Source organism: Trachurus trachurus (assembly GCF_905171665.1).
Source record: "Trachurus trachurus genome assembly, chromosome: 13".
Taxonomy (NCBI): Eukaryota; Metazoa; Chordata; class Actinopteri; order Carangiformes; family Carangidae; genus Trachurus; species Trachurus trachurus.
The window spans coordinates 18,218,127-18,244,215 of NC_139892.1; the positions used below are offsets into that span (position 1 = coordinate 18,218,127).

Genomic DNA, 26,089 nt, shown 5'->3' on the forward strand with positions numbered 1-26,089 from the left:
AATACAGAACAGAATGAGAATGGACAAACTGAGGGGAAGAGACATGAGAACAAAGACCTATTCTATCAAATGTGTAGAATGAGCAAAGTCTGCAAATTTGTCTGTACAAATGATCTTTGGAGCTAAAGTAAACCTAGCTTGCTCAATGGACACCCCCCCGCCCACCCCACCCCCCTTCGTCCCCTGACACCCAGTGACATTGTCCACCACTCTGGAGAGGAGACATCCCTTTTTTTTTTTAAATATCACATAGCAATGCAATTTAAAATGTCACCCAGATGTTTTCATCTTTTTTTTTAACATTACTCAACTACTGATATAAGTTTTACTCTCTTTTTTTTTTTTTTATATTTTAAGTTCTGTGAGTCATGGAACACCTTTCCATTTTTTTATTTTTTATATTTTTTTTTGAGAGACAGGGGCAGCAAATATATATTTAGAGTCTTAATTTTTCTGCAAGCTGCTTTCTCTAACAAGAAGGCTGTACACGTAGCCTTGATGTATGTGATTACAAAAAAACTAAGAAGGAAGTCATGATTTCATCAATCGCTGTAGAAGGCATTTGAATGTGAGATGTGGAGAGATCAGGAAAGGTGGAAAGACTGCTGGCCCTCGCGAGCCGCAATCAACAGTTTCTCTCGCATGATCTCTATGCTGGAGTAGTCAGGCAGCTTCAGGTAGTTGACGCAGGTCATGACTGAGGGGAGGAAGTCATCCGGGTTCTCCGTTGACTCAAATGTCTTCCTCACAATCGTCAGAGGGGGATTCAAGCTCCGGAAACCTGAGGCAAAGAGCAACACCAGGCTCAGCACAACGTGGTTCAACAAAATTTACGTAAGCTCTAAAAGTGATCTAATATCGGCCAGTGCTCACTTCTTTAATTCAGCAAATTTCTCTAAATAAGTCTGTGATATGACTCACCTCCGACAGGCAGTCTAGGGCTTCCTGTGACGAACTGCAGGAAGAGTCTCTGCTGCTCGGCATCGAAGCTGCTCAACACCTCAAACAGGAACCGAACTGCACGGCTGCAGAAAAATAAGATAAAAATACACAAAAATGAGCAAGAATTGAAGGATTTTCAATGCCAGTGATGTGTTTTTAAAGGGGAATAAGGCAGAAGCCTGAAGGGATGTCATATGTCTCACCTGTCGTGTGTGTAGCCATGGTCCGGTCGACAGCACTCCATCAGAGTCTTGACGTCCCACGTCTCTGATTTACTGCCACACAGCAACTGGTCAAGCTACGGCAGGAGAAGAGAGAAAATGCATGTAGGGTTTTGTTTTCCCAGAGAGTAAAAATACATTTATGAACAAGGAGAATAAACAAAAAGTAAACTTCTTACCTCCTCTGGATAGAAATACTGCAGGTGATGCAAAGGGAAGACCGACTCAAACCCTTCCCGAAATGACTCAAATTGTCTGGACACTCCTTCATTTAAAGTCCAGTACACCACCAACTAGAGAGACAAAAAGCCAAATGTTAAAAAATAAAATAGATGAACATCAAGAGGAACAATATTAGGTGGCAAAAAGTCTGACAGAAAGCAGTAGCATCACATACCCTGAGGTACTCCTCCAGGTTGTAGATTGTGACTGGGACGTCTTTGCCGCCCTTCTTCAGCTCAATGTTGGGGAATCCTGGGAGGGTGAAATCCAAACCCAGGTCCTCCACTGAGCACCCGTTCATGTTCAAGCTTTCCAGTGCCTGCTGCAGGGTCTCCCTTGTCTGACACACACAAACACAGAGAGAAATGCAGGTTAACAACGAGAACAGTGATGGAGAATAGCAGCTGGTATCATTTCTGATGATCAAGGACAAGTTGGTCAGTAGAGGCCGGTGATTTTACAAGGCAGGTGCTTTAATGCGGCCGAGACGACCACAGTGTGAGAGGGGAGGTCCTCACTTAGGATCTTAGCAGAGTCCAGGTGGTTTTCTGAGTTAACAGACAATGAAAAGTAATCCTTCCCAAATGTGAGGACGGTGTGCTTTACCTGTGATCTGTCCTGCTCCAGCCTCTTCTTCTGGCGGATAATATCCTCCAGGTGCTGGATGGACTTGGCCACACTGGGGTCAATATTCACCAGGTCATGGGAGCTTACAGACAACTCATGCCTCAGCATCCACTTATAAAATGGCAGCCCCAGGGGCAGGTCCAGCTAGCAAAGAGAGAAGGACAAGTGTTTCACTAAGTCAGTAAAACAAAGAACACATTTTACAAATCATGTTATAGAAAACGTATGTGATTGCATAAATGCTACAGCATCGTCTTAAGCTGCAAAAATGGACAAATCAATTAATCTTATTATCTTGAAAGTTTTAAAATGTCTTCAACTACTGAATGTCATGTCTCTACTGCAAGTTTACATTGGAACTATTAGAAGAGCATTTACTAAATGCCTGTGCCATGAAAATATGAGCCAATTAGCAAAGACGGAAGTTGTTACCAGTCTGAAATCCATAATGGCTTTGGCCATTAGCTTTCCTAAGAAACGGAACTTCATTTTGATTTTGGCTATGTGTGCTGGTTTGGTTGTCCTGCCAAAGGGAACAGCAAACAGTCCTCTGGAGCTGAACATGTACTTGGTTCCCTCTTGGCTTCCTGTTGAGAAGAGACAAAATAGGGGCAGAGTTGAGCAAGGTAAATATATTTCGGTGTGCTGGATACCAGCATATCCTAAGTACAAGAATGTATATTTATATCCAGTGCAGATGTATTGAGTATTGTAGTGTATGTATTTAACAATGTAATTTCCTGCAAAGTATTAACAAAGTATCTTTAACTTTAACTTTGAGTAAAAGTGAATAAAAGAAAACATGATATACTAATGATCTCATGTGTGTGTCTTAGGATTCATAGGGTGCATTAGTTGGTACCTTTAGGATTGGCCAGAGTGACCTCTTCACCCCTCCACAGGCCAAGGTCGGCTCGCTGAAGCTCTTGAGACACCAGAGCATAGAACTCCAGAGTGGGGCCGAGACCCGTGCCGACCTGAAGGAAGACAGAGGAATTAGACTTGAAAAACTCTTGCATCAACGTGCATGTCTTGGGATGGTATTCAGGTATTAAAAACCTTAGGTACCTCATTCTCATACTGAATTTCTAACATTGCCCTGGAGCTGCCAAGGTCCTGCATCACAGACTCAGCTTGTTTGAGGAGTTCATCTCGGTTTATTGTCCTCTGAAATTCAAGTGAAGGTAAGAGATGGACAGGTCAATTCATGTCTCTAAAAAAACAATCAACAGGTACCAAAATTCTAACGATGTAAATTAAAACGTACTGAAAACTGATTTGTTCAAAGAAAGCCTTTTGCTAGATGTGAAAAGTGCAACTTCAATGAGGCTTCACAATACCTTTTTCCTGTCGAGGCGCGGTGCAACTCTGCTGTCCTGAGAATCTGATTGGTTGATCTCAGGGTTCGTGTCCAGTAGGCGCTGCATGGCTCTGTCGCGATCAAAGGCAGTTACGTAGAATAACATCTGCCGGGTGTCAAAGGGGAAGAAGAAAGGACTATGGGGAAGAGAGAGATATGTAAGTACCAACTCATTAGCTATACATACCAACATCTGTTTTGTAGTCCAAGTGTATATTACAGATGAAAACATGTTGTTTATTCCCCTCTCTGGTCAGTATGACAGTATGAAATCCTTACCAGGTCTTTCCAAGCTCAATGAGCCAAGTAGGGATGTTCCCCGTCATGATGACCAGTGGGTCTTGTAGCTGACGGTTGGCTTTGGCTGTCAGCTTACTGTTAATGAACTCACTGGTGGGGATGATTTCCTTACACACAGCATTCTGCAACACAACCACAAACATTCATTTTGTTTCATGCTAACAAACTGTAACTGATATTTAAAGCATGTGAGCGTATGTACGTTTATGTATACATTTAAAGAGGCATATCAACTTTTTCAGAGTTTTAGGAGCAGCATGTTAAAAATTAATTCACCCAAAATTGAAAGTCTGATACAATCTTCACATAAAAACAAACTGACCATAAGCGACTACATTTGTAATTCCTTGGGAGGGAGACTTACTTCATACAAGTAGAACCAGTATCTACTGATGGAGTGCAGGACCCTCAGCAGCAGGTTGACCTCTAAAGAGGGGTCATCAAAGGTTATGGTCTCTGGTGGCTCCGAAGTGAGGTATGTCTCTAAGGGATTGATGACGCTGGGACACACACCATCTGAAAGTGCAGAAACAAGGTTGTCGGAGTCATTCCTGTGGACCAGTCTAAGTGGAGGAGTCCAACGCTGAATCTTTTTACTGGTCTGACTGTGGAGCCAACACTAGTTTTACCTAGGTAGGGAACCTTATGAGCTGCTAAAGGCTCCAGTTCAACTGTTTTATTTTTCTTCTTAATGCACAACGTAGTTGATGGTTAGTAATGTAAACGGACATATAACAAGTGTAACCAACTACAGAAGCAAGATGATATTTTCTAACTTGCAGTTACTGATAGTATGAATTTGTTCAGCATTGCTTGCTGACTCACTGTCAGCATTACTGTGGAGCATATCACTGCAATGCTAGAGCTGCATAATGGTTGTAGCTGGATTGTGTTCTGTTGGCTTTGGTGTACTCTGGTAACTTAATTCAGTTGTTCTTCTAGTCGTTTGTTTAGTGGTTACATTTACTGGGATCACCAACATCTTGGTGAGTGAGTATGTGAAGGTCGGGAGGGGGGTTGTGGCCAGAGGCAAAGCTGACAAGGCATCTAGTTTGGTCTGAGATTGTGGTGGTCCAGTGTGACCTCTAGTGGCAGTGGCACACACTCAGAGCCTTAAGGTACAATACTGTAGTATTGTCTATAGAGAAGGTGTGCAAATTTAATTTTCTGTTCTTGATATGGTCACTCAACAGTTTCGTAGTGTTGATTTCTCAGTGTGCAACAGTTAATACACAGCCATGTTAAGAAAGGAGTAGATGCAGTACGTTCTGCCTAAATGTATCTTGAGAAACTCTGCACCATGGCATATTTCAGATTCTCACCATGCCACAGCTCATCCTGTTTCTTGGCGTTGCGAGGTGAGGTTTTGGTGGGAGCAGTCTGGGCTCGGCCCCTCTTTCCACCCACAGCATCTTTGCTGCCATCCTCGTCCTCTCTCACAGGCTTATACCTGCCAGCAAACAAGAGGGTATTTAGTCTTTGGATGGTCTTGTTGGCGTGAAGACCACAGTGTTAAAAGTCCATATGAAATAAAGAATCTTCAATATGTTTTTATAAAACACATAGACATGAGAGATGCAGGCGTGTTTGGACGCTGATCATTACGGCTCTTTACCTTTATGACAAGACTTTGGGAATCTGAACATTCTGTGGAGAAACTGCACTTAAGATAACAACATTTTGCAATTGCAACTAGTGGTCAGTCCATGAGCCCATCGTGCGATGTAATACAGCACATCACAGTGCACTGTAGTAGGTGAGACAACATTTTCATTCATCTGACCAACCAACTCTGTAAGATAACAAAAACATTTTTTTTTACCATATTGTGTGCGTTTTGGTCCAGATGCCAGCTCGCCCAAGTGGGTTTGCCTCATCGTCTGTCGACTCCCTTTCTTCTTCAGCTTGAAGACTGTACTGCCGTACAGCCTGATACACCGTCATGTTGTATGGTAGCAGGTGGTCACCAATGTAGAACTGTAGTCTGTGACGCACACTGCCAGAGTTCAGGAACTGCGCCGCCTGAGTATCAAATTACACATAGTATATTAATAATATTGTGGTTAGTTAAGAATTCAACACACATTCACATGGGATTGGCTGCTTACGAATACAATTATAAGCGTTATTTGGCATGAATGACCTCACATACCAGTGATTCATCTATTTCATCATCTGAACCGTCATCATCACTGTCTTCATCCTCTTCTCTGATTCGGCCGTACCCTGTACAGATGAGATTTTTAGTCAGCAACCAAACTCTCACTGTCCTTTTGGTCTAACTTAGTTTTAGTTTGTCCTGTTACCTCTGACAACAAGATATCTTTCAATGGCTTGCACCAGGGCCAGGGGGTCAATCTTCACTGGGCCCCCTTTCCACTGTTTAACATTAGTGCAATCTGGGTGTCTCTGCAGCTGACACTTTAGTTGATGTGTGTTGAAGAACTTCAGCGCCTGAGAGCCTCTGGAGAGGGAGGAAAGAAAAAAAAAAAAATCATCAAACTATACAAATTCATACCAAACAGCATAACTTAAAGTGAGTATATACACACGTGTGTAATGCTGCAGACCTGCTGCCATTCCCATTGCCACTGGGGAAGTCATGCACTTTGACAGGGAACTGCTCCATCTGGCTCAGACAGCTGTTCATCTTGTGCACCAGTGCCAGGTAGGGCCCATTTTCTGTAGTGTCTAGACGACCTACAGGCTCCATTCCTGGGACCTAGATGAGGTTGAATGAGAAAAGTTCAATTCAACAGGAACAACGACAACAAGTGGGGTGTGTCCTGCCAAGAAGACCGAGCAAAACACAGGATGTGAGAAAGACACAGGTCTCTCTGTACCATATACTTAACCTTAGCAGTTAGGCAGTGTAACTATTTTGAGAGAAATGCATGATGTTAGCCTCTCACCGGACAGCCAGCAAACACATGGAGGAACCTTTTGAGCCGCACATCACGACTCAGCAAGTCTCTGTCAGTGTTGGAGGTCAAGTAGACCAAAAGCTGCTTCACCAGCCCACTGTGCTGGATTTCAAAAGACGACACATCGGATTCTGATACAATACTGGAGATCTCCAGCAGGCACTCCATGCCACCATCCACCTGGGAAACATCACACAGGAAATGTATTTCATGCAGTGAATCTTTGCTAAATGAAAATCATTTCAGCATCAGTATCTCATGTCAGCAATACTTCAGAATAAAGTAACAAAATCTCAACAAACTTAATTTTCAAGTAGTTATTGCTATTCAATAAATATCCCAGTGTGTATTTTACCTGCAGGTTGAGCTGCTCAGTGGCTGTGCAAAGTCTCTGGAGTACATTCAGTGCAGGGTTGCTGCCATCCACATTTTCAGAGTTGAAGTAGCGCTCCACAAATTTACTGGCCTGTTCCTTAATCCAGGCCTTTATTTTGTCTCTGCAAAACAATGTATGATGATTACAAACAGAGACCCACACATTGCTCTGCATTCATTTTGTGTGAACAATAAATTACACCAATGTGATTTGGATGATATAGAAGTATTTTGCTGTGTCAGACAACTTTCATCATCGCACCTGTTATTTGAAATCGAGTCCTTAGGAGGCGCCCTTGCCAGGCCACTGACCCCCGCTGTGCGTGAGGGCTCCGAGTTGGCGTTGTTGGTCTGGGCACCCAGCTTTCCCCACGTCTTGGGATTAAGACTGGCCAGGAAGGATGATTTGGGCGACTGAGTACTTGTGGGGCTCTTGGCTGTAAAGAACCCGAAAGGTAGATTAGGAGAGAGATCCATATCTATGGGAAATTGTGATAATTTAACCAAGACCACAAAATGCCATTTCAACATTTCAACTTACCCTGATTGTCTACTTTATCATCATCTCTTGGAGGGGAGTATTTGGGCCTTCTAGGCCCTCTTTTAGGTAGTCGTTTCCTCTTTAGGACATCACTTAACCGCCTTAATGAAAGGGAAAATAATTAATATAATGCTCTTGGGGTAAAGATAAGATCACACTGCCCACCCACAATACCTACTGACAACCTTACAGGATTGCTGAATTTAACACACTAATACTGTCTAATATGTTTATTGACCTCATCTGGGGATACAACATAATTCACATTCCCTCATCCTGACTTTCCCATTATCCCACAAGTAATTCTACTAAAGTTTGGCTGTTTTCTTGTAGTTTGTGTCTTTTGTTACAACACTGTAAATGAGGAGCAGCTGTCAATAATTCCTTCAGTTTAAGTAAAGGCTATTTATACAGTTTCTAACTGATTTTGAAGACAAAATTAGAACTAACTGTTTACAGGCAGTTCAGCACAGGACACAGGTGCAATCTGTATTTACAGGATTAGTCTCCGAGTGTGACTCTGAATTTGGGACTGTGCTAGAAAAGTATTTTTAAAACACTGTAAACGGCCAAAGCAAAGCCACATGCGGCCACTGACTCACCCTTGTGGGCTGAGGTCCAGTGAGTCGTCCATGCTGTGCTGGAAGCTGGGTGAGCCCAGGTCTGGGGTTGCATTATTAGTAGATGTGGTGGATGCTGTGCTGATGGTGGTTGTGCACAGACTAGCAGTGCCACTAGGACAAGCCTTGGGGGGACTAGTGACTAGAAAGCTCTCAGACTCTGCCAGGTTCTTCACCTGATGCATCACACCTGGAACAGAAAGGAGAAAGAGAGGCATTACAAACTGTCTAAAGCCACGTTTCCTCTAGGTGGTACCAGACTCGACTCAGCTTCACTTAACATTCAGACACACTAATGAGGCTGCCACAATTGTTAGGATTTCACCATATCTTCCAAAAGGAAATATATGAGCTGCAGGTAAGTTCATTGGATCGCTTTCTCCCCGGGATGACGACGGAGGTCGACTGGCCGATCATCTCAGGAGGTGGGCTGCGCAGTGGGCACCTCTGAGATGACCCGCTGGTCCCGGCCAAAAACGTAGTCATTTCGAAAAAGGTGTTATTTGGATAAACTGACGACATATTGGGGATCTGAACAGTTACTTTCTTGCATGAAAAAAAATAGTAAAACTTAATGAAGTGGCATATTAATAGCCCCACAGCAGGATGCATGCTGCGCATTGATGACGCAGTGACGATTCCTGACCAATCAGTGGTCTGCAGTGGTTGCACGTCACTTTTTAGTACCTCCATACTCGCACTGGAACCTTGGCCGAGGTGGTACCAGAAAAGTAGCACCAGGTACCAGATTCAAGGTCATTTGACCTAATAAAAACGCAAAAAGGGCGAGTCATGTCGAGCTGGTACCATGTAGTGGAAACGCAGCATGAGGTCTAACAAGAAACAGCAAAAATACATATCAATTTCCTTTCAGACAGATGCAAGTGACTCCTGCCAAGCTGAGCACTGCAAATCAATGTGAAATACAGGCAAGGAATAATGCACTGGGAAAGGAAACGTACAGGACCACACTGGCAGCTGTGCATTTTACTGCCATGACAAAATGTTTACATACCGTGGACCATTTGTCTCACAGACCGTTTAGCTTTAGATTTTATATATTTCTATGTCTAAAGTGGAATGAGGTCTCTAGGTCATCCACTGTGGTGAGCAGACAAGGTGGGTCATGGGTTTGTCATTGGATAACACGCTACCTTCTCTTCTGAAATAGACGCTGAAAACATCAGGCAGCTTCTGCATGAGAATCTCAGCCATCTGCAAAGAACCCACTACAATCTTCAGGTCCTGGCTGGACAGCATGGAGGCAATGTGACTGCAGAAATAAAAACACACAAACAGATATTTAAAAAAAAAATCTATTTACTTTCACTCAAATGGTACATTTGGCCAGTGTTAAAAGTTGCCCAGAGACTGGACACCATACCTGGACACAGCATGGTTCCTCAGCACATCCTTCAGCAGCTCTGCATCAGCAAAGTAGATGATCCTGAGGATGGCTCTAAGGCACTTGTGTCTGACAGCAGGGCCAGCTGATGAGCTGTACACCTCATATAAGACCCCAAAGAGGGTTTTGATAAAGCACTTTGCCAGTTCAGGATCCTCCTTCATTAACTGGGCTCGTGCATCTTCTCGACGAACCTCCTGGTGACTGCCTAGAAGGACAGAATAAACAGACTCAGTGCTGATGACTGTGTGCATGTGATGTGTGGACTGGTGTCACTCAGATTTTTGCCATCAGAGATTTCAGCAGTTTGTTAGAGAAAATGGTCACTGTAGAATTGTAAATGTTGAAAATGTCCATCCTCTGCAGTCTGATGTTTGTGTAATTCTCTAGAAATTTGATAAACTGATCAAGCCACCATCTCATAAAAAATGTCTGTAATTTGACACAACCAGCATCACCTGTATTACCTGTATTGGGGTTGGCAAGAGGATTTGGTTTCCTCTGAATACCCCGTGCTGTTCCTGTATCTTCATTTATCTGCTGCATAGAGTTGAAATCAATCGTGTACACACGGCCCAGGGTTGACAAGCTGATCTCATCCTCTCCGTTCTGGTGGGCTGTCTGTGGGACCAGATTATCACCAAAGAAACCCAAACTAAGTATCGCATATGAATTGGACCCATGTAATGGCAGGAGAAAAAGCTAACACAACGTAACGTAACAAAGTTTGAGAGTTACAGTTTGTATCTGCTGCATTTTTACCTCAATAATACGGCTGTCAATGCGATTGTAAGGGTGCCACAGGCCCCGGTCATCCCTCCACTGCCAGATGGCACCCTCGGTTGTCTGGGCACTACCCTTCTTCAGCATTACATCAACGGCAAAGATGCCCTCTCGAGGCAAGCAGGGCATCAGCTCACTGAAAGTAGAAAAGTGTTGTCAGGATACTTAACTTTAATAGCCACCTAGTGAAATGGGTTTGACATTGAGTTTTACTGCGATGACCCAGACATGACATGCTGTTTTATTAACAGACTTTGCTGTGGTATGACTAGGCTGGTGTGCCAAGAGTAGTGGCTAATGCAGCAAAGCTACAACTTGTGGATTAATTTAAAAAAACAACTCTTGCATGTCACTGTGCAAAGTGCTCAAAATGATGTTGGTACAGTTGGAGCACTGCAAAATTATATTAAGAGGAAATCAAAATTCAGAAAATAAAAACAAATGACCACTGCCATGGCTGTTATTAATATCAACTGTGGCAAAACAACTGAATCTGTTAAGGATCTGAGAGGAGCAATGGTTACATTTGTGGCATTGTTGTACACCAGTGTGGCATAAACACAGAGTGAGGGATAGTATCTGTATATTGTGCAAAGGACAAAGTAAGAACATTTTAGGGAGTCAAAAGTAACCCATACAGTATTGAAACAGATGTTACCATATGAGGGAGGTCAGTTCATAGAGCTCCTGGGGGCTCCGGGGTACCAGTTCAATCTGTTCCTGGCAGCTGCCATTTGACGCACCACACAAGAGGAAACGCAGAGTTTCGGCTATGTCTGGAGTAGATAACAAAGACATTTCTGTTGTTACTTGGTCTGTTTGCAATCCCACCACAAAGAATGAAAACAGTAATGCTAGAGTCTGTTTCAACTGACTGCAAAGCGGATTGTAGAGGCCGTAAATGTGAACAGCCATGAGTTCACTCATGGGGGGCAATAGTATATATGTTTCTCAATGGTTCGAGGTGAAGTACAAGATTTCTAACTTTTTTGCATGAGTACATACAAATACTCAAAGGTTGATCTTAGCAGTTGTTCTTAGCTACCTATTAAGATATGAAAAATTACGGACGACATGTGTTATATTATTATTCAACTTTACTAACAACGCCTGCTATGAATATGTGAATCAGTAACGAGAGAAAAGAAATAAATAAGTGAGTTGCATGGGTCTGACTCGTTGGTCCGTGCATGTTTAAGGGTTACTCACTTTGCTTCATGAGCTGGACTGCCAGGCAGGGACAGTTAGAGCACATCAGTGAAAACATGCGCACAACCATGATGAACATCCCCGAGCTCAGTACAGGAGGGGTCACGACCAGCAGCTGTTGAATATTGGTCAACAAGTCCCGTGACGCCACCTCCTGCAGCAGGTTCTGTTGATTAAAATACAAGAGTGTGAGGTGGTAAATAAATAGAGTATAATACAGGAATGCAAAACATGGTGTTAAGTCTGGAGGTACAAACCTCTTCATGTTGAAAGTTGTCCACCAGTCTGGCAAAACAGAGGCAAGTGCTTTCGACGGATTTTTTATCCTGATGGAGTTTGAAATAAATACAGTTGTTAGTTTTTGTTTTCTATAGGTCACAATGAAATAAAACACTTTAAAACTATTCAAAGCATCAATCAATGAATACGATACAGAAAAAAGATTAAGAAAATGCAATGACGATCCAAGTGACCTCAAAGTACACATATGAGTGCTGGCAAAACTCCAAGACAAATTTAGACTGCATGACCAACAGTCTGTTTCTGCATCAATAACCTGCTGCAGCCAGTGCTGCTATGCAAATGTGCCATTAGCTACTACTAAGGGAACATATTGTTTAAGTAATAATAATGCAGGCAAGCAACATTTACGTGCTACCACTCCTGACAAAATAATATATGCACAATTCAATCCCGCTCCATTTTTCAGCAAAATAATAGATAGCAGGCTTGACCTCTACAGTAAATATGAAGCCGATTCCTGATTAACATGCACCATCAATAGCATTCTCACATAGCCGTCTAATAACCCAAAGATGTCTGTGATATGATATTGTACTGTATAACCACTTCATTACTTCACAGAGTATGTCTGAAGTGTGGCTGACTAATTAATATGCAGTTAAATGGACTGCCCATCTCCTGAACCACAAAGAAACCTTCAGTTTGCTCACCTGATGTGTGAGTCTCTGCGTCAACAGTGGCAGAGAATCAGCAACAAAGTGGAACTCATCTGGAGTGATGCTCTGGCAGCAGTTGGCTGCAATGGCCAAGGCATTTCTCTGAGCATTGATGCTAAAGAACTCCAGGTAGAGGAGGCAGTCGGCAAGCCCACCCTGTGAGGGATGAAATTATAATATCATTTTCATGTGTGTTAATGTGGCTAAAATGTTGAAGGTTAAGACAAAAAAAGAGAGTCAGAACACTTACAGCCTGCAAAATAGCTTTACTGTGTCGCCTTGACAACATCTCCAAGGCAGTGAGGGCCTGCTCTGCTACGTCAATGAACTGGATCACCTGAAGCTGCGTACAAGAAGGTGGAACAAGTTATTAGCATATCAAAAGGCCACCACTGTAAATTAACAAGCGATTAGGGGCAGAGAACAAAGTGTCTTACCTTCTCTAGGAAGACAGGAATAGCATCGACCACCACAGCAGAGGATCGGGGCAATGCCTCCATCATGTATGTGAGTGCACGAGAGGCATGATTCATCTAAGCACACAGACCAAAGGCAGACACAAACCAGGTAGCATTAGAAAAATGAATCAAACAAAAGACTACTACATATGTAGCAACAGAAGTTCATTATACTCACAATATCAAAGTTATGCTCCATTTGTAACAGTGTAATCTGTGAAAGAAAGTTGAGTATTAATAGGGGATCAGATCAGTTTGACTCAAATATCCTCCATACATACATGTTTAACAAAATCATATTCATTTTCTAAGAATCACTGGTAGGAATTTCAACGATTGTTCTGTTGCACAAAAGAACACCGAACCTATTTTTATCCAGTAATTTAAGTCTAGAGAGGAATGGCTTAAACACATACATGAGAAGATGGCCAAGCAAAATGGCCAAAATAGATAAGACTCACCAGAGCGGGCACAACACTCTTGACAGGAAATCCACCCAGAGTCTCCTCATTGCCCATCACCAGCAGCTGGCACATCTCAATAGCAGCTTGAAGCTGCTGAGACTCGTCACCTGTGGCCTGCAGGCCCTGCAGCAGTTGCTGAGCCTTGGAGCCTGGAAATAGGGTGAGAGTTCCCCAACAGTTATCTACAGCTCACCAACATGAAGCACACTGATGGAGGGATAAAAAGATTGCACTTACTGGCACCACTGCCTATGGTCCTGTGAAATAGCTGCGACATGCGGGGTCCCAGTGGCCCGAAAAGATGTGGGGGGAGACCCCTGGCCTCGAGGAGGGCTTTAGGGACAAAAAACAGCAAGGGTTAAAGATCAGCTGTACTAATGGAGAAATCAAGCCTGTGTGTGTTTGGGAGTGGGGCAGGGGGGGGGGTTAACATACCTTGAAGCCTTCCCATTTCAGAGTCATCAGATTCACTCTCTCCAGACGTGGTCATGCCAACTGCTCCTGCAACTGAGCTTGAAGCTGGACACAAAAGTCAACCAATTGAGTGTTTTTTTTTTTTTTTTTAAACTGCTTGAAGAGGGTTCATAGAAAAATCTTGATCATACAAAGGCTCTACTTCCGACAGAGAAAAACAGACAATTTGTTTGCCAACAAGAATTAAACAACGTTTACCTGAAGCTCCTTGTGATGCCTCATCAGTCCGAGCGGCTGACGAGTTGGCCCCATCCTGGTTGTTGTCGGAGTCGGCCATTTTCTCCTGACGGCGAGCGTCGGCTGCCCCGCGCTTGCCTAGGCCTGAGCCCCGCCGACTGTGGTATGAGAAAAAACAGATTCATAATGAGTGAGTACAGTAATCACAAAGCACGGCGCATTCTGTGTTACCACTCCCAGTCAGATAAATACACAGTAGTGGTGGCCCTGGATATATTTTGATTTATATTAATGATGATGCTCATGTGAACATCCAGGTTTCTACTTGTTCTGGTGGAAACTGTGTAAGTCCAAAATAACAACAGTCCTAAAAATCTTCCTGTGTGACATCATGGACCATGGTCTTCATACAGCTGATATGCTCAGTGAAGTGCCTTATTGGTGGTTTAGGAAAGTAAACATGACTAAATGTCTATTTTGTTTTGCGATCTTGCTTTGAAATCTTCAAAGCAAGATTATCCTGCAACAGTGCTTTGAGTGGGACTTAACACAGAAAACCACAGGTGAATTACATGCATCATATAAAAAAAATACTAGGGCTGACCCAATTATCATATTTTGATAATCTAAGCTTCGCGGACATAAAATCGATCAAAATCAAAGCTTCGGCGGCCGGGAGGGGTGCGCGATCGTAATGTCTGATGGGGGGGGGGGTGGAGTGGCGGCGGCCGTAACGTCTGGCGGCCGTAACGCCAGGTTTCCAGGATGCCAAGTAGCCAACTCATTTTAATGTAACAATTGCTGATGAGAACCAGTGTCAAAAAGGAAAAAAGGAAGAAAAATAAACAATCGATCACAGACTTCATGATCGATTACCATGGCAACGAACGAAGCTTTGAAGCTTCGATTTTTTTGGGTCAGCCCTAAAAAATACACAAGGGGAGCACAAAGCTTTTCCTGCATCTTCAACATTATTAAAGGGGAAAAAATGATATTAAAGCAGCTTAGTTAAACATCAAACTTTCAAATAGCAGTAATCCAGACATTATACGACAATCTTACACAACTATCAGACCACAGACCTCGTATCAACATAAACCCAACAATGAATAGATGGGCTGGAAGAAATAACCTTAAAAAAAAAGGTAAGTACAAGGTCAGTGCCTTGTTAGTACTGTAATTGCACTATAATTTACATATCACACACTCTTCATGTTTTCATTCACTCAGTAGTGGTGCATTGCCACTTAAATGTTAATTGTGCATATGGCAGAAAATGTACAGTCTGGACTGCAGTGTGTCAGTTTTCGAGACCAATTTTTCAGTTCTTCGGCCTCAAGACCAAGAAAAGTCAGATGTTGTTTCCCAAACACAATTATTGATACACTTTTGATCAACTGAAATAAGTTTCATCTAAATAAATCTAACTTATCCCTTATTTTCAGTGGATGATTAAAACTGTTGATTGATCGACTCAAGTTTCTTTTTTCTTTTTCACAATAACAAAGATAAACTGATATTCCAGCTACATCAGACTGCTATAAGCCACACGTTCTATGAACAGATTAAAGCACTCTTTGTGAACGTGAGTTTGCATCAATGCTGTATATAAGGCAACCAAATGAAGCAAGCCCATAGGAAAATGTAGATTCTCCTTAAGTAAAATGCTGACGTTTTATCATGATGTTTTACAGAGACAAACATGAATTATACCTGGTGCTGGCACAGGAGCCCGTGTTCTTCTGGCGTGTGCTCCGCCGGCTGGGGAGCTCTGCTGGAGGAGACTCGCTGCGCTTCTTAGTGGATTTCCTCAAACCTAAGGTGGAAAGAACACCAACACTGGTATTGGTACTGGCACTGGTATTTATGGCTCAAACACATTTTCAAAGCAAATCAAAACAGTTTGTGATGATTTACATGTCAGATGACATGAAACATTTGTCATTCAGATATCACAACTATCATTCCAAGTTTGACCTTGCATTTGGGTTGAATTATTAAACAATACTATTCTTTTATGCAACACCTGGCTGTGGCATGAAAGGGAAATCATGTCTACATAGCATAAATATCCCTCATAGGTGGGAAAGATGTGGTTTTATCAAAGCTGCTACAGCACAGATTGATGCTGACTGTTACTTTTCAATATAGTAAAGGCTCGCCTGTTTGGAGCCCTGTACCACTGACTGGGGGGTATTAATAGTAACCCAGCTATGGCACTATGACAGGACAACCTTCATGCTGGATCCATGACTCATAATTCAGTAGTATAAAAATAAACATTTCAGAAATTAAGACGAAATGAATTAAAGAGATAAGGGCAATTTATTTTCCTGTACTTCATTTGACTATGCATTTGTGTCCCACTAACTGCTGAATCATTACTGGTGGCACAGTAATAAATCTTCACACATGTTTCTCGACAAGTTTCATAAAGATTCTAAATAAAGATCCAGTTATCTAAAACCAATTCAATGGTAACCCTTCCCTATTAATGTGGCTTCAATGACATTACAATCTCAACATGAATCCAAAATGACATTGTGCAAATAAAAGCCAGGCAGCAGCAGTGAAACATAGTTCAGGAGCACTGCATGTGCTTACTCACCATTATAGCAGAAAGTAACAGAGTCTGTGTGTTAAAAAAGTTATTAAAGGCCGACAAATGAAGATATTCCAAGAGAGAAGTTCTTTCCTCTTGACAGAAACAGCGTCTGAGCCCTTCCCTGCCCTCAAACATACCCCTGGTCAGCTGGTGGGCACAACCCGCCAAAGCCAACTTAGGAGGGGTCTCTCCATTTTGGCCCAGGGCCCATGGCACCAAGCCCACCTCAGTTTCTATCCTTTCACCTGCCTAGAACAGCCTGACCTCACGCTGACCTGACAGCTTAGACTCACTTAACCACACACATCAAATCTGGCCTATTGTTCCTGCAAGTTCTCTGCATTTTACACTATAGGTATCAAACCAGAATACTTCTTTAGTACCAACTAGTTGGTGGCTGTTAAATGGTTTATTTGTAATTCTCATGTACCATCGGTTTTGCTTCCTCTGGTTATATATTGGCAATTTTAAATCAATGTTTAGTTGTCCATACACTGTACATTTAGGCTTCTGTAGACGGACCAAAATTGTATATACAGTTGACACATTTCATAAGTTTGACCTATTTTGCTAAACAGAGCTCATCAAAAATGATTGATTGTTTTCATACTGGGAATTCAAAAAGATCTGACAACATATTATCACAGGATCCAAGCTCACACATATAGGTTGGGTGGAAGTCTCAAAATCCTGTATTGGACAGGCTATATAATTAGTAACAACTGTCTTCTGTTGTGCAGCCACCAATAACTGCATAATGATGTTGAAAATAAAAAGCACACTCCCTTAAGATCAGGATACATCTTAAGGAGATCAATAGGTCACCTAAATCCCTCAAGACAGCAGCAAAGAAACAAGTTACACTGCTCATATTCTCAATTTAGCATTCACAATTTTTGCGCTCATGAATGCAGCCCTTGGATTAAAGGTCAAATCAAAGGGTATACTGTCGACATTGATTTTAAAACAGCTCAAATTTTCCAGTTTTGCTGAAATTTACATTCTGTAAAAATATGAGTGTTTCTGAAATCAGGGAAAAGAGCAAATAAAAAATTAAGATTAGAAAAAGAGTCATATAATCTTAAATTCAAACTTTGATCTAAATTTTTGACTCAATCATCAGCCAAAGACACTTGTTATTTCCTTTCTACTTGAAATGAAACACTGTTTTGAGGTCCCCATGGTTGGATGTGTAGGAATTGTGTAGAAATGTGTAGACTTAAATGTTTTTGGTTGTAGTGCAGTTGGACAGTTTTAACCACTTCCTTTCATACCTATTAAGGTCATTTCTTATTTCTGCATTTCCCTTTTTAAAGGTCTCCTATCCCTGTGAAATCTGACATTTTCTCCACACTGATAATTGAGAAACCAGCAGTATTTATGTATTTAGCTGCTCTCTGGGTTCAGGCTACTGGTACTTAAGGCTGAAATCTGAGCCAGCTCACTGCCTCAGTTCTCACTCAGCTCATGTGAACAAGACATGCTAGTCGAGACACACGCACTTTATTGTGTGAATGTCAGAGTGTCACAAACTGCATTCATTCACGACATGTACATCATGAGTTACAAAGGCAGAAGGCTTTGGAAAATGTACTAAATCTACACTCATTTATTATGCATTCATCTTTATGATTAGCTATGTGATGTTTGTGTTTTATAATGTGTCTAAACTGAGCAACATTTATACCAAATATATATGTTCCCTGCAGATAAGATTCAGCTTTTGTAACTGATGCTGTGACATTGCTCGGATCACAGGCTCTGTGACATTTAATCCCAGAGATGTAACCTCGAACCAAGCACATAAGAATAATGTGCTGACCCTCAACAAGCCAACCATTGCCCTGTTTAAACTCCTGTATCCTTTTATGCAATTACAAACCAATTAAAGCAAATTCATTTAACCTTATTCCACAATACTCAACCCCTCCCATCACTAAAAGATTAATAAATTAACCCAACTATCAAACACCCGCATATTTTTTCTCTTAATGGAAAGCTGTTCCAAGACAGATGCCACAGCTGAAAAAAACAGATTAAACAAGTGTTTCAACAATGAACAGAAGGGATCCACACACAGATAATGTGACTCACTTGCTAGTTTAGCTTGTAATCCTGATGGCCCAGGTTTGGAAGTCTCAGTTTTGGAGGATCCGGGCAAGGACAATTTGGGTTTTGGCAGGTTGACTTTGGGGTTAAAGCGTGCTGCCCACTCAAATTTTGAAGAGCTGGCAGATTTGGCCTGCTCCTTGTCACGGGTACTACGGCGTGGGGAAGGGCTTGAGGCTGAGCGAGAGCGACGCGCCTTGGTTTGATCTTTTCCCTGTTTGACTCGAGCACCCTGCGTGGTGGCACTGTTGGTGCCTGTGGTTGAGGAGGAGGAAGAGGTGGAGGCAGAGGAAGAGGAGTCCGTCACGTTGCTACACCCAGCTTTGGCTGAGGCGGCCGATTTAGACGCCAGCTTGGTGGGTTTTGCAGTCCTGCCCTCGGTACGATTGGGGAGGGACCCAGCGGTGCTACTTAGACCGGGGAGAGAGTCCGCTTTCTTCCGTTTCTGAATTGGTGAGGTCCCAGCGGACCCACTCTTCTTGCTCTGGCCTCGACCTGACGATGCAGGTGGTTCTGAAGGAACTGATCTCTTCTTGGACTTGGCTTGGCCTTTCTTGGTCTCTGAGGTATTGTCTCGGGGTGGTGGGAGGGATTTGGGCTTCTTGGCAGGGGTCGGTCCAAAGGTACTGATTTGGTCAGGAGCTTCACTTCGCTTTAACCCTCGGGTGCCTTCACTCTTTGACTGGTGGCCTGGTCGTTCTTGTTCAGATGTCCCTGCAGTCTCTGGGTCGTCTTGCAACACAAATGAAGCGACGGACAGAGTAAGACCGCTTCTGTCAGGGAGAAAACACAACACAATCTTAGGACATTTCTGAAACCATAAGAATTGAGAAATTACAGTACCACATTCGTTGTACTCATTCAGATTTAGAACAAAACCCAGAGGTGTAAAATAAGTGTGATGTTAATGGATAAAGTACAATCTCTCACACACACACATTTAGCACCAAGAACAGAGGAGGGGTACCTTCTTGAGCTGTGCCCTCTGGACTGGCCAGTGGCTGTGCTGGCTGTGGCTTTGGAAGCCTTAGAATTAGGTCTTCTACTTTCAGGTGGGGAATTTGCTTTATGTTTTACCTGCTCTGACTGCAACCTGTAAGGTTGGAAATTAAAGAGTAAGTGATAATGTGGGTTTCTGTAAGTAAGTCACATAAAAGAGAGTCTTGATCAATCCCCAGATCAATTTGCATCTGCATATCCTCTGATCAAAAACACCTCTGGTTTACCATGAAAACAGCTGAAAGAAGAGTTAATCACCATTTGACTATGATAAACAAACACATGATAAGCACTTTGATCAAAGAGGCCAATACAACCATTCAGAATTTTTTAAAATGTAATTTACAAAACACAAACACCACCCATGAACTAAACAGCCCACATCAAATGCTCTCTTCAAGAAAGACCCATGTGATATTCCCTCAAATCATGATTAGTGCCAAGATTAGAACCAAGATTTTAACAAAAAATGGATGGTTAATTTGTAGGCTCACCTTCCCGCGACTGTATGGTCTTGTGGCTGGGCCGCAGCAGTGTTCCTCTGTGAACGGCGCAGTGACCCCCCTGGATTGGAATTAGGCCGGTTGGACATTGGCACCTCTCTCCTGAAGGGACATACCCTTTCTAGACACTACCATTCACTGCAATCATGGAGAGAGAGAAATCACATAAAAACTCTGACAAACTGTAATGGTGGCCTCTATCTCCGAGTACTCCCGTGAGAAGTGGTTGTGGTTTAGGAGAGGCTCCACTGCTATAGGTGACAGTTATTACAGCTGTTGCGTCCTCAATCTCAAACTAACCCTTCTCGTCTATTTGAGAGGACCATTTGCCAAAAGCCATTTGTGCTGGGACAGACACCTGACATAAAAACAACATTTAAGGAACCACAGTTCATAAAGTTTTAAAAAACAAAACAAACAAACAAACAAACAAAAAACCTTCAGTTTTTATAACCTTGATTCACACTTAGATTTCTATTATCAAAAAGATTGAACAAAGTCTATAATGTGCTTTCATCTTAAGAAAAACAAATCCACACAGCTCAGTTTACAAGTACCGTTGTTCCCCAGTTGGTATTTCTGCCAATAATTGTAAAGAGCATGATACTTGTGTGCCCCCTTCACAGTAAACCACTGAAATTCTAACATTAACATACATTTTATAGTCTCTATCAAATTAATGACTTTAAGAGAAAGCACCTCAAACTGTTTTTTTGTCATCATGTATTAAAATCACAGACTGATCATAAGGCTATAGCCAAGTATTAATTGTACTAACCTTGTGACTTTTCAATTAAATTTTACTTTTAACCCAGTGGCATAAATTAATTTAAACACTGCGATAATTTCCATCTTCACAATATCAATTATCTATGGCATTCGTTAATCCAGTGATCACAATCATTGTGATCATCCTCAACACCAGAATATCACTTTACAATGTTACATCTGAGAGGCCATTGAGTAATAATGAGCAAGGTCACAGACAATTGATTTAAATAAACCTACAATGAAAAGACTGCATAAGATAACTTTCATAACCTCAAAAACTCATATTTCTATAGAATATTAACAGTGGCTGATATTATTTAAAATGGCCATGACACTCCATAACATTTGGATACCTGACCAACAGAGGTTGTTGTTGGGTAAGTTGTAGTTATAATTTTTGACAGGACATGGAGTAAATGTGTTTTACATATTAAATATAATTCATATGTGTTTCTCAGAGGTCAGTGACATGTGAGCACTGATAACAGGAGTGATTGACATTAACAAATACACAGCTGGATGGTTTTATCAACTGATACACAGAAATAACTGAATCACAACCGTTATACTTTTTGCCATTTTGAAAAAATAAAAAGATTATTAATTAACCCATTGTGTTTAGATTTAAATCATACCATCATTGATCATAAAAATACGCCACACTTGGCAAGCTCACAGGGCCATTTTAGGCCTGTACTGACAGTGCATCCTAGTCTTTGTTTATTCGTCCATTCTGACAACTGGTGCACCACACTCGCGTATGATGTGACTAGTTAAGCAGACCAAATGATCGGCAGTTTGAAACGCTGGCCAGTACAAAGTTTCTTATACCACACACACTAAAACAAGCACGACAGTGTTCAATTTTTATACCCATGATTTACAGAGGCCTGCATTTCTGACGTAGTTGTCTACCACCACCGACTAGCATGTTTAGCTATTCATATCCTAGCTAGTCCCATACATTTTGACAGTAACTCAGTCGCATCCACATCCTTAAAATAAACTACCATATCCCAAAGGCGATGATTGGATCTGCTTTGTACTGAATATAATGACAAGAAAACGCAACAAGGCCGGTAATTACATACTAGAGACTCGTTAAAGTTACGCTGGCTAACATAGCAGAGGCTCCATGGAAATGCGTAGTTGGCGTACCGGTGTGTGTCAACCTATTTAGCTCTGTAACTAAACGCCACTACCGAAATCGAACAGCTACCTTGTTTGTGCCCTGGTGCGTGGCACGAAACGGCGACATCTTCACTGAAATTTTCAAGACGGGCCCCTTGAGTGGCAAATGACGAATGCGTTCACCTGAGCTTAGTAACACATCGAAAATGGCAGCATCGGACTGGACCGTCTTTTGAAAGCGGTTTAATGTAATATAGCTCGCAGGCTACCAGTAAAACCTACAAGGTTAGCCGAGTTGGTTATTCCCACTGCCATGACACACTGGTGTGTCTGGCAAACGATCAAGATAGAAGAAAAAATAAATAAATATACAAGCCTCGCACGCAAGTTAGCTCACCTTCTGTACTGTTTGATGGGTTGATCAAATCAAAAATACACAGCTGTCAAGTCGCCAGGTAATCAGATAGATCCAGTATCACTGTCTAGGGAACTGTCAATGCGAATGTAGAGTACACAAGAGGAGCTAACTAGTGTTAGCCTGCTATGAGGATCACTAATGTTTTCTAAGCTGACTTAAGGCCAATGCCTGCCCCTGACTACAACGCTGGTTAGCGTTTAGGCTAACGCTAACCAGACAAAAACAAGTTGACTGCTAACAAGAGACGTGTCAATACAGAACATATTTCCTATTTAGAGTTTATGTGAAGGGACAAAAATAACATTGAGCATCTTATTTAGCCCCCGTTAAGACCAGGATGACAAGTATATCGAAGCTAATTATTAGCAAGCTAATGCTATCTTAGCCATGTTAAGATAGCGAGTGTTTTCCTCAATAATAACCGTAAACTCACCAACAATAAGTGGACAAAAAATATACACCTGGTTGTTAGGTATACACAATATCGATCCTCAGTGGTGTTGGTTAATATATCTGCCCGGGTGTCAATAAATGCCTGACTTTGTACCGAATTTGCGTCTGCGAGGCAGTCACGTAGATGACGTTTAGCGTTGTCAAATCAAACAAGAGCCATAGCTACTGCCAGCTAACCTTGGCATACAAGCTAATTAATATTAGCAAAGCCTTGTTGTATTCGCTACCTAACGCCTTTTGCCACCTCGACAGGATTGGGATTTCTTCTGATACAAACGCCAGCTTCGTTACATCTTACGGATTCAGTCTTTTTGGGAACGATTTTGTTTAAATTTTTGTTTAAATTAATACAAGTTGCCTAGCGTGCGGCTAGCACGGTAACGCTAGCTAGCAAAAAGAAATGGCCTCTGATACCTTTTTAGACACAAAAAACAGGAAAGCAGGAACGGGATTCGAGATATTTTCGCAACACTGAATCATAATTCCTCCGATGTATTTCGACAATGAATAACCTCGAAGGTCCGAGAGACCGTTTGCTGACATGTCACTGAAAATTTCTACCTTTTGTATAATGTTGTTACCTATTTGTTCCAGTGTTGTAGTTGTAACAGACAGTGCACCAGCTCCTCTTTTCTCTCTCTCTCTACCCCTGCTACTTTCACATCAGCTGAGGGGCCTACAACTGCAGTGTACATCCGCGCGATTCATCCGCTCAGGGACTACTTTCTTCTGATTTCTGTGCTCTCCGCATCTGCTGTTTTGACCACGCGACACCAAACGAGATGTGTTGCTCTGTAAATATTTTTGCTTCAATGTTGGATACACGGATGGATATTTAATTTACCGGCAATCACTGCAATACTGAAGCCAATGGGAACATTAGCTTGTCACAATTATTAAGTATCAATCCGCTGGGTCGTGACCCCCCCTCCTTCCCTCCCTCCCTCCCTGCCCGACATATTTAAATATACATACATAAAATAAAATAAAATCTCTGGTGATAGATTCAATTTCCTGTATTCATTTCTATAATCACCACACATTAATGTCACTTAACAGCCATCTAATCGTTGCCTTTGTTGTTGAGTATCACTTTTATTTCAGGTGCTTTTCAGTTGTCATGGTTACAAGCCTGCGTCCAAAATGGCGTCCTTGCTCGGGGACCAACTGTTTGAAATCAGTGGTCAAGGTCCATCTCCTGTGAAAGATTTTTTCCAGCTTGTTATCACGAAAAATGAGGTTGAGTATTCCTATTTTTTGTTTCTACTTATGAAACCGATAATTTTTAACGTTAATAATAAAAACATTTGTTTTTAAAACCACTGTCCTACTAGACATTAGCTTAGTTACCTAGTTAGTCAGCTAGCTTGAAAAAAAACATGAGGCTGGGCAACTCTACTATTTCAGTTTGTAGACACTCAAGTTGAAGTGAGAGATTTGGAGACAAATTGTTAACAGGATCACTGTTAAACTATCTCATACCATTATTATTAATATTGTTGTTAAAAATAGTAGGCTAAATCGTTTTTTTTATTTACAAAACAATCATAAATCATATCTAAAGTGTGCCTTAACAGTTTTTCTGTTTGTTTGTTTTCTGTTATTCTTTTTTTAGGTAACATTGATATCATGGAAGATTTCTTTACAACTTAACCAACGTGGCGCTCCACCTAAAGAATTGAGGACATCCCATCAGGAATTCCTACACCACAAACCACTACAGCGTAAGTTTACATGATCAGTGCCCAACAGCCATACATTACACAGTACACTGAATTCCCCCTCAGAAATAGATATAGAAATAGAAATATTGTCATATTGTCAAATATTGGCAGCAAATTGTCTTTGGCTTACCTACACTAAACATAACATATCACATCCAACCAAAGCCACATCAAAATAAATTTACAATAAAAGCTATGTTAAAAGAAAATGAGCACCAGGTGAGGGCTGAGTGAGAATAAATAGTTTCACTTGTTCTTAATCTGTTAAGAATCGTCTTTGATGAAGTAGTACATAGGTCTCAGTATTTTTGCTTCAGTGAAAATCCATCATTTGTCAGAGTTTATCTAAAGTTTCAGGTGTCTGACAACAGGTATTTACTTTGCCATTTCTCATATGCAGACCAACTTGGTACTGTTTTTGGGCAGAGGATCCTGGGATACACAACATCACTTTGTCAAGGGAAGTTTGATTACCTGGAACGCTTACCTGATGACATTATGCTCTGCATCATGTCCTACCTACAGATGAAAGAAACAGTACTTCTGGCACAGGTTTCCCGTAGATTCAGAAAGGTGAGGGCCTCTTTAAATGCTAGGTTCACAGTCGTCTGGAAGTTTTCCTTTGTAGATTATCCAAATAGGATGTTTTAGAGTCTGTTTTGCTGTCTCACCGCAGTGTTTATGTGCTGTTTATGTAGGCTATATCAGGAAATGGATAACTGTGTTTGTAAATCTGCATTGTGTTTTGTTGTACTATAATTTTCCTGTATCAGCTCTGCAATTCTGAGAAATTTTGGGAGCACACTATAAGGAATCGTTGTCCTGGGTTTACCACGGAGATGGAGGATATATCCAATGCCATGGGCTGGAGAAGGACCTTTTTTACCTTTTTCCACACCAGTGGCAATAAGGAGCAGGAGTAAAGCAACTGAGTAGGTTTATTAAACAAGTACAATACAAATCCCATCACAGTGGATGAATGGACAATATTAATTTTGCTCTTTTGATGACAATTGCCACTAGTGTTCAACAGATAGATGCAGTTACTTACAAGTTATGTTTGTTGAAAAGAGTTAACTAAATAAAATAGCATTTGGTGTCATTTTTCCTGAATGATAAACTGGTTGAACATGAAACACTCAATCCCTGATAACATCATATCAAGGTCATCAATTCAATTTCATCTTTTACTTCCTGTTTACATTTGCGGCTGAGTGATTCTTGCGCCCTCTGTTGAAGGCCCTTGGCACTCAGCGCTGTCTCAAGATAATCATGGTTTGTGTAAGTTCTCTGTGCTATGTTCACTTGTGCAGCC

At 41.7% G+C, this 26,089-nt stretch overlaps 2 protein-coding genes across 7 annotated transcripts; one reads left to right on the top strand and one right to left on the bottom strand.

Moving 5' to 3' along the window:
- Window positions 1–281: 281 nt before the first annotated feature.
- trip12 (thyroid hormone receptor interactor 12) lies at window positions 282–23,722 on the bottom strand. Of its 6 annotated transcripts, none has more exons than XM_083985266.1 (42): window positions 23,632–23,722; window positions 20,269–20,415; window positions 19,743–19,868; window positions 18,761–19,548; window positions 15,775–15,877; window positions 14,083–14,219; window positions 13,846–13,929; window positions 13,648–13,743; window positions 13,408–13,559; window positions 13,125–13,160; window positions 12,926–13,021; window positions 12,739–12,831; window positions 12,483–12,644; window positions 11,787–11,855; window positions 11,530–11,695; window positions 10,979–11,096; window positions 10,300–10,456; window positions 10,005–10,158; window positions 9,517–9,745; window positions 9,287–9,405; window positions 8,115–8,322; window positions 7,513–7,613; window positions 7,234–7,408; window positions 6,952–7,093; window positions 6,585–6,776; window positions 6,243–6,394; window positions 5,979–6,136; window positions 5,825–5,898; window positions 5,495–5,694; window positions 4,995–5,122; window positions 4,037–4,188; window positions 3,652–3,794; window positions 3,353–3,509; window positions 3,081–3,179; window positions 2,875–2,989; window positions 2,445–2,599; window positions 1,992–2,156; window positions 1,561–1,725; window positions 1,343–1,456; window positions 1,146–1,240; window positions 922–1,025; window positions 282–781 (listed from the first exon to the last, which is right to left on the bottom strand). In XM_083985266.1, the coding sequence occupies exons 2-42, from the start codon at window positions 20,364–20,366 to the stop codon at window positions 585–587; spliced, it is 6,174 nt and encodes a 2,057-aa protein (XP_083841392.1). In that variant the 5' UTR covers window positions 20,367–20,415; window positions 23,632–23,722; the 3' UTR covers window positions 282–584. The 6 variants fall into 6 exon arrangements, with proteins under 6 accessions (XP_083841392.1, XP_083841390.1, XP_083841391.1 ...); XM_083985264.1 differs by having other exon boundaries at window positions 6,225–6,394; XM_083985265.1 differs by having other exon boundaries at window positions 9,996–10,158.
- A 437-nt stretch (window positions 23,723–24,159) lies between these two features.
- Window positions 24,160–26,018, top strand: fbxo36a (F-box protein 36a). The gene is made up of 4 exons (XM_083984668.1): window positions 24,160–24,289; window positions 24,666–24,774; window positions 25,175–25,347; window positions 25,548–26,018. The coding sequence occupies exons 1-4, from the start codon at window positions 24,194–24,196 to the stop codon at window positions 25,695–25,697; spliced, it is 528 nt and encodes a 175-aa protein (XP_083840794.1). The 5' UTR covers window positions 24,160–24,193; the 3' UTR covers window positions 25,698–26,018.
- Window positions 26,019–26,089: the final 71 nt, after the last annotated feature.

Coding starts and splice junctions, on each gene's coding strand:
- fbxo36a (XM_083984668.1), top strand. CDS start 24,194: ATGGCGTCCTTGCTCGGGGACCAACTGTTTGAAATCAGTGGTCAAGGT. Junction 24,775..25,174: donor ACACCACAAACCACTACAGC/GTAAGTTTACAT, acceptor TCTCATATGCAG/ACCAACTTGGTACTGTTTTT. Junction 25,348..25,547: donor TTTCCCGTAGATTCAGAAAG/GTGAGGGCCTCT, acceptor TTCCTGTATCAG/CTCTGCAATTCTGAGAAATT.
- trip12 (XM_083985263.1), bottom strand. CDS start 20,366: ATGTCCAACCGGCCTAATTCCAATCCAGGGGGGTCACTGCGCCGTTCA. Junction 13,744..13,845: donor TGAAATGGGAAGGCTTCAAG/GTATGTTAACCC, acceptor TTGTCCCTAAAG/CCCTCCTCGAGGCCAGGGGT. Junction 13,560..13,647: donor GACCATAGGCAGTGGTGCCA/GTAAGTGCAATC, acceptor CCCTATTTCCAG/GCTCCAAGGCTCAGCAACTG.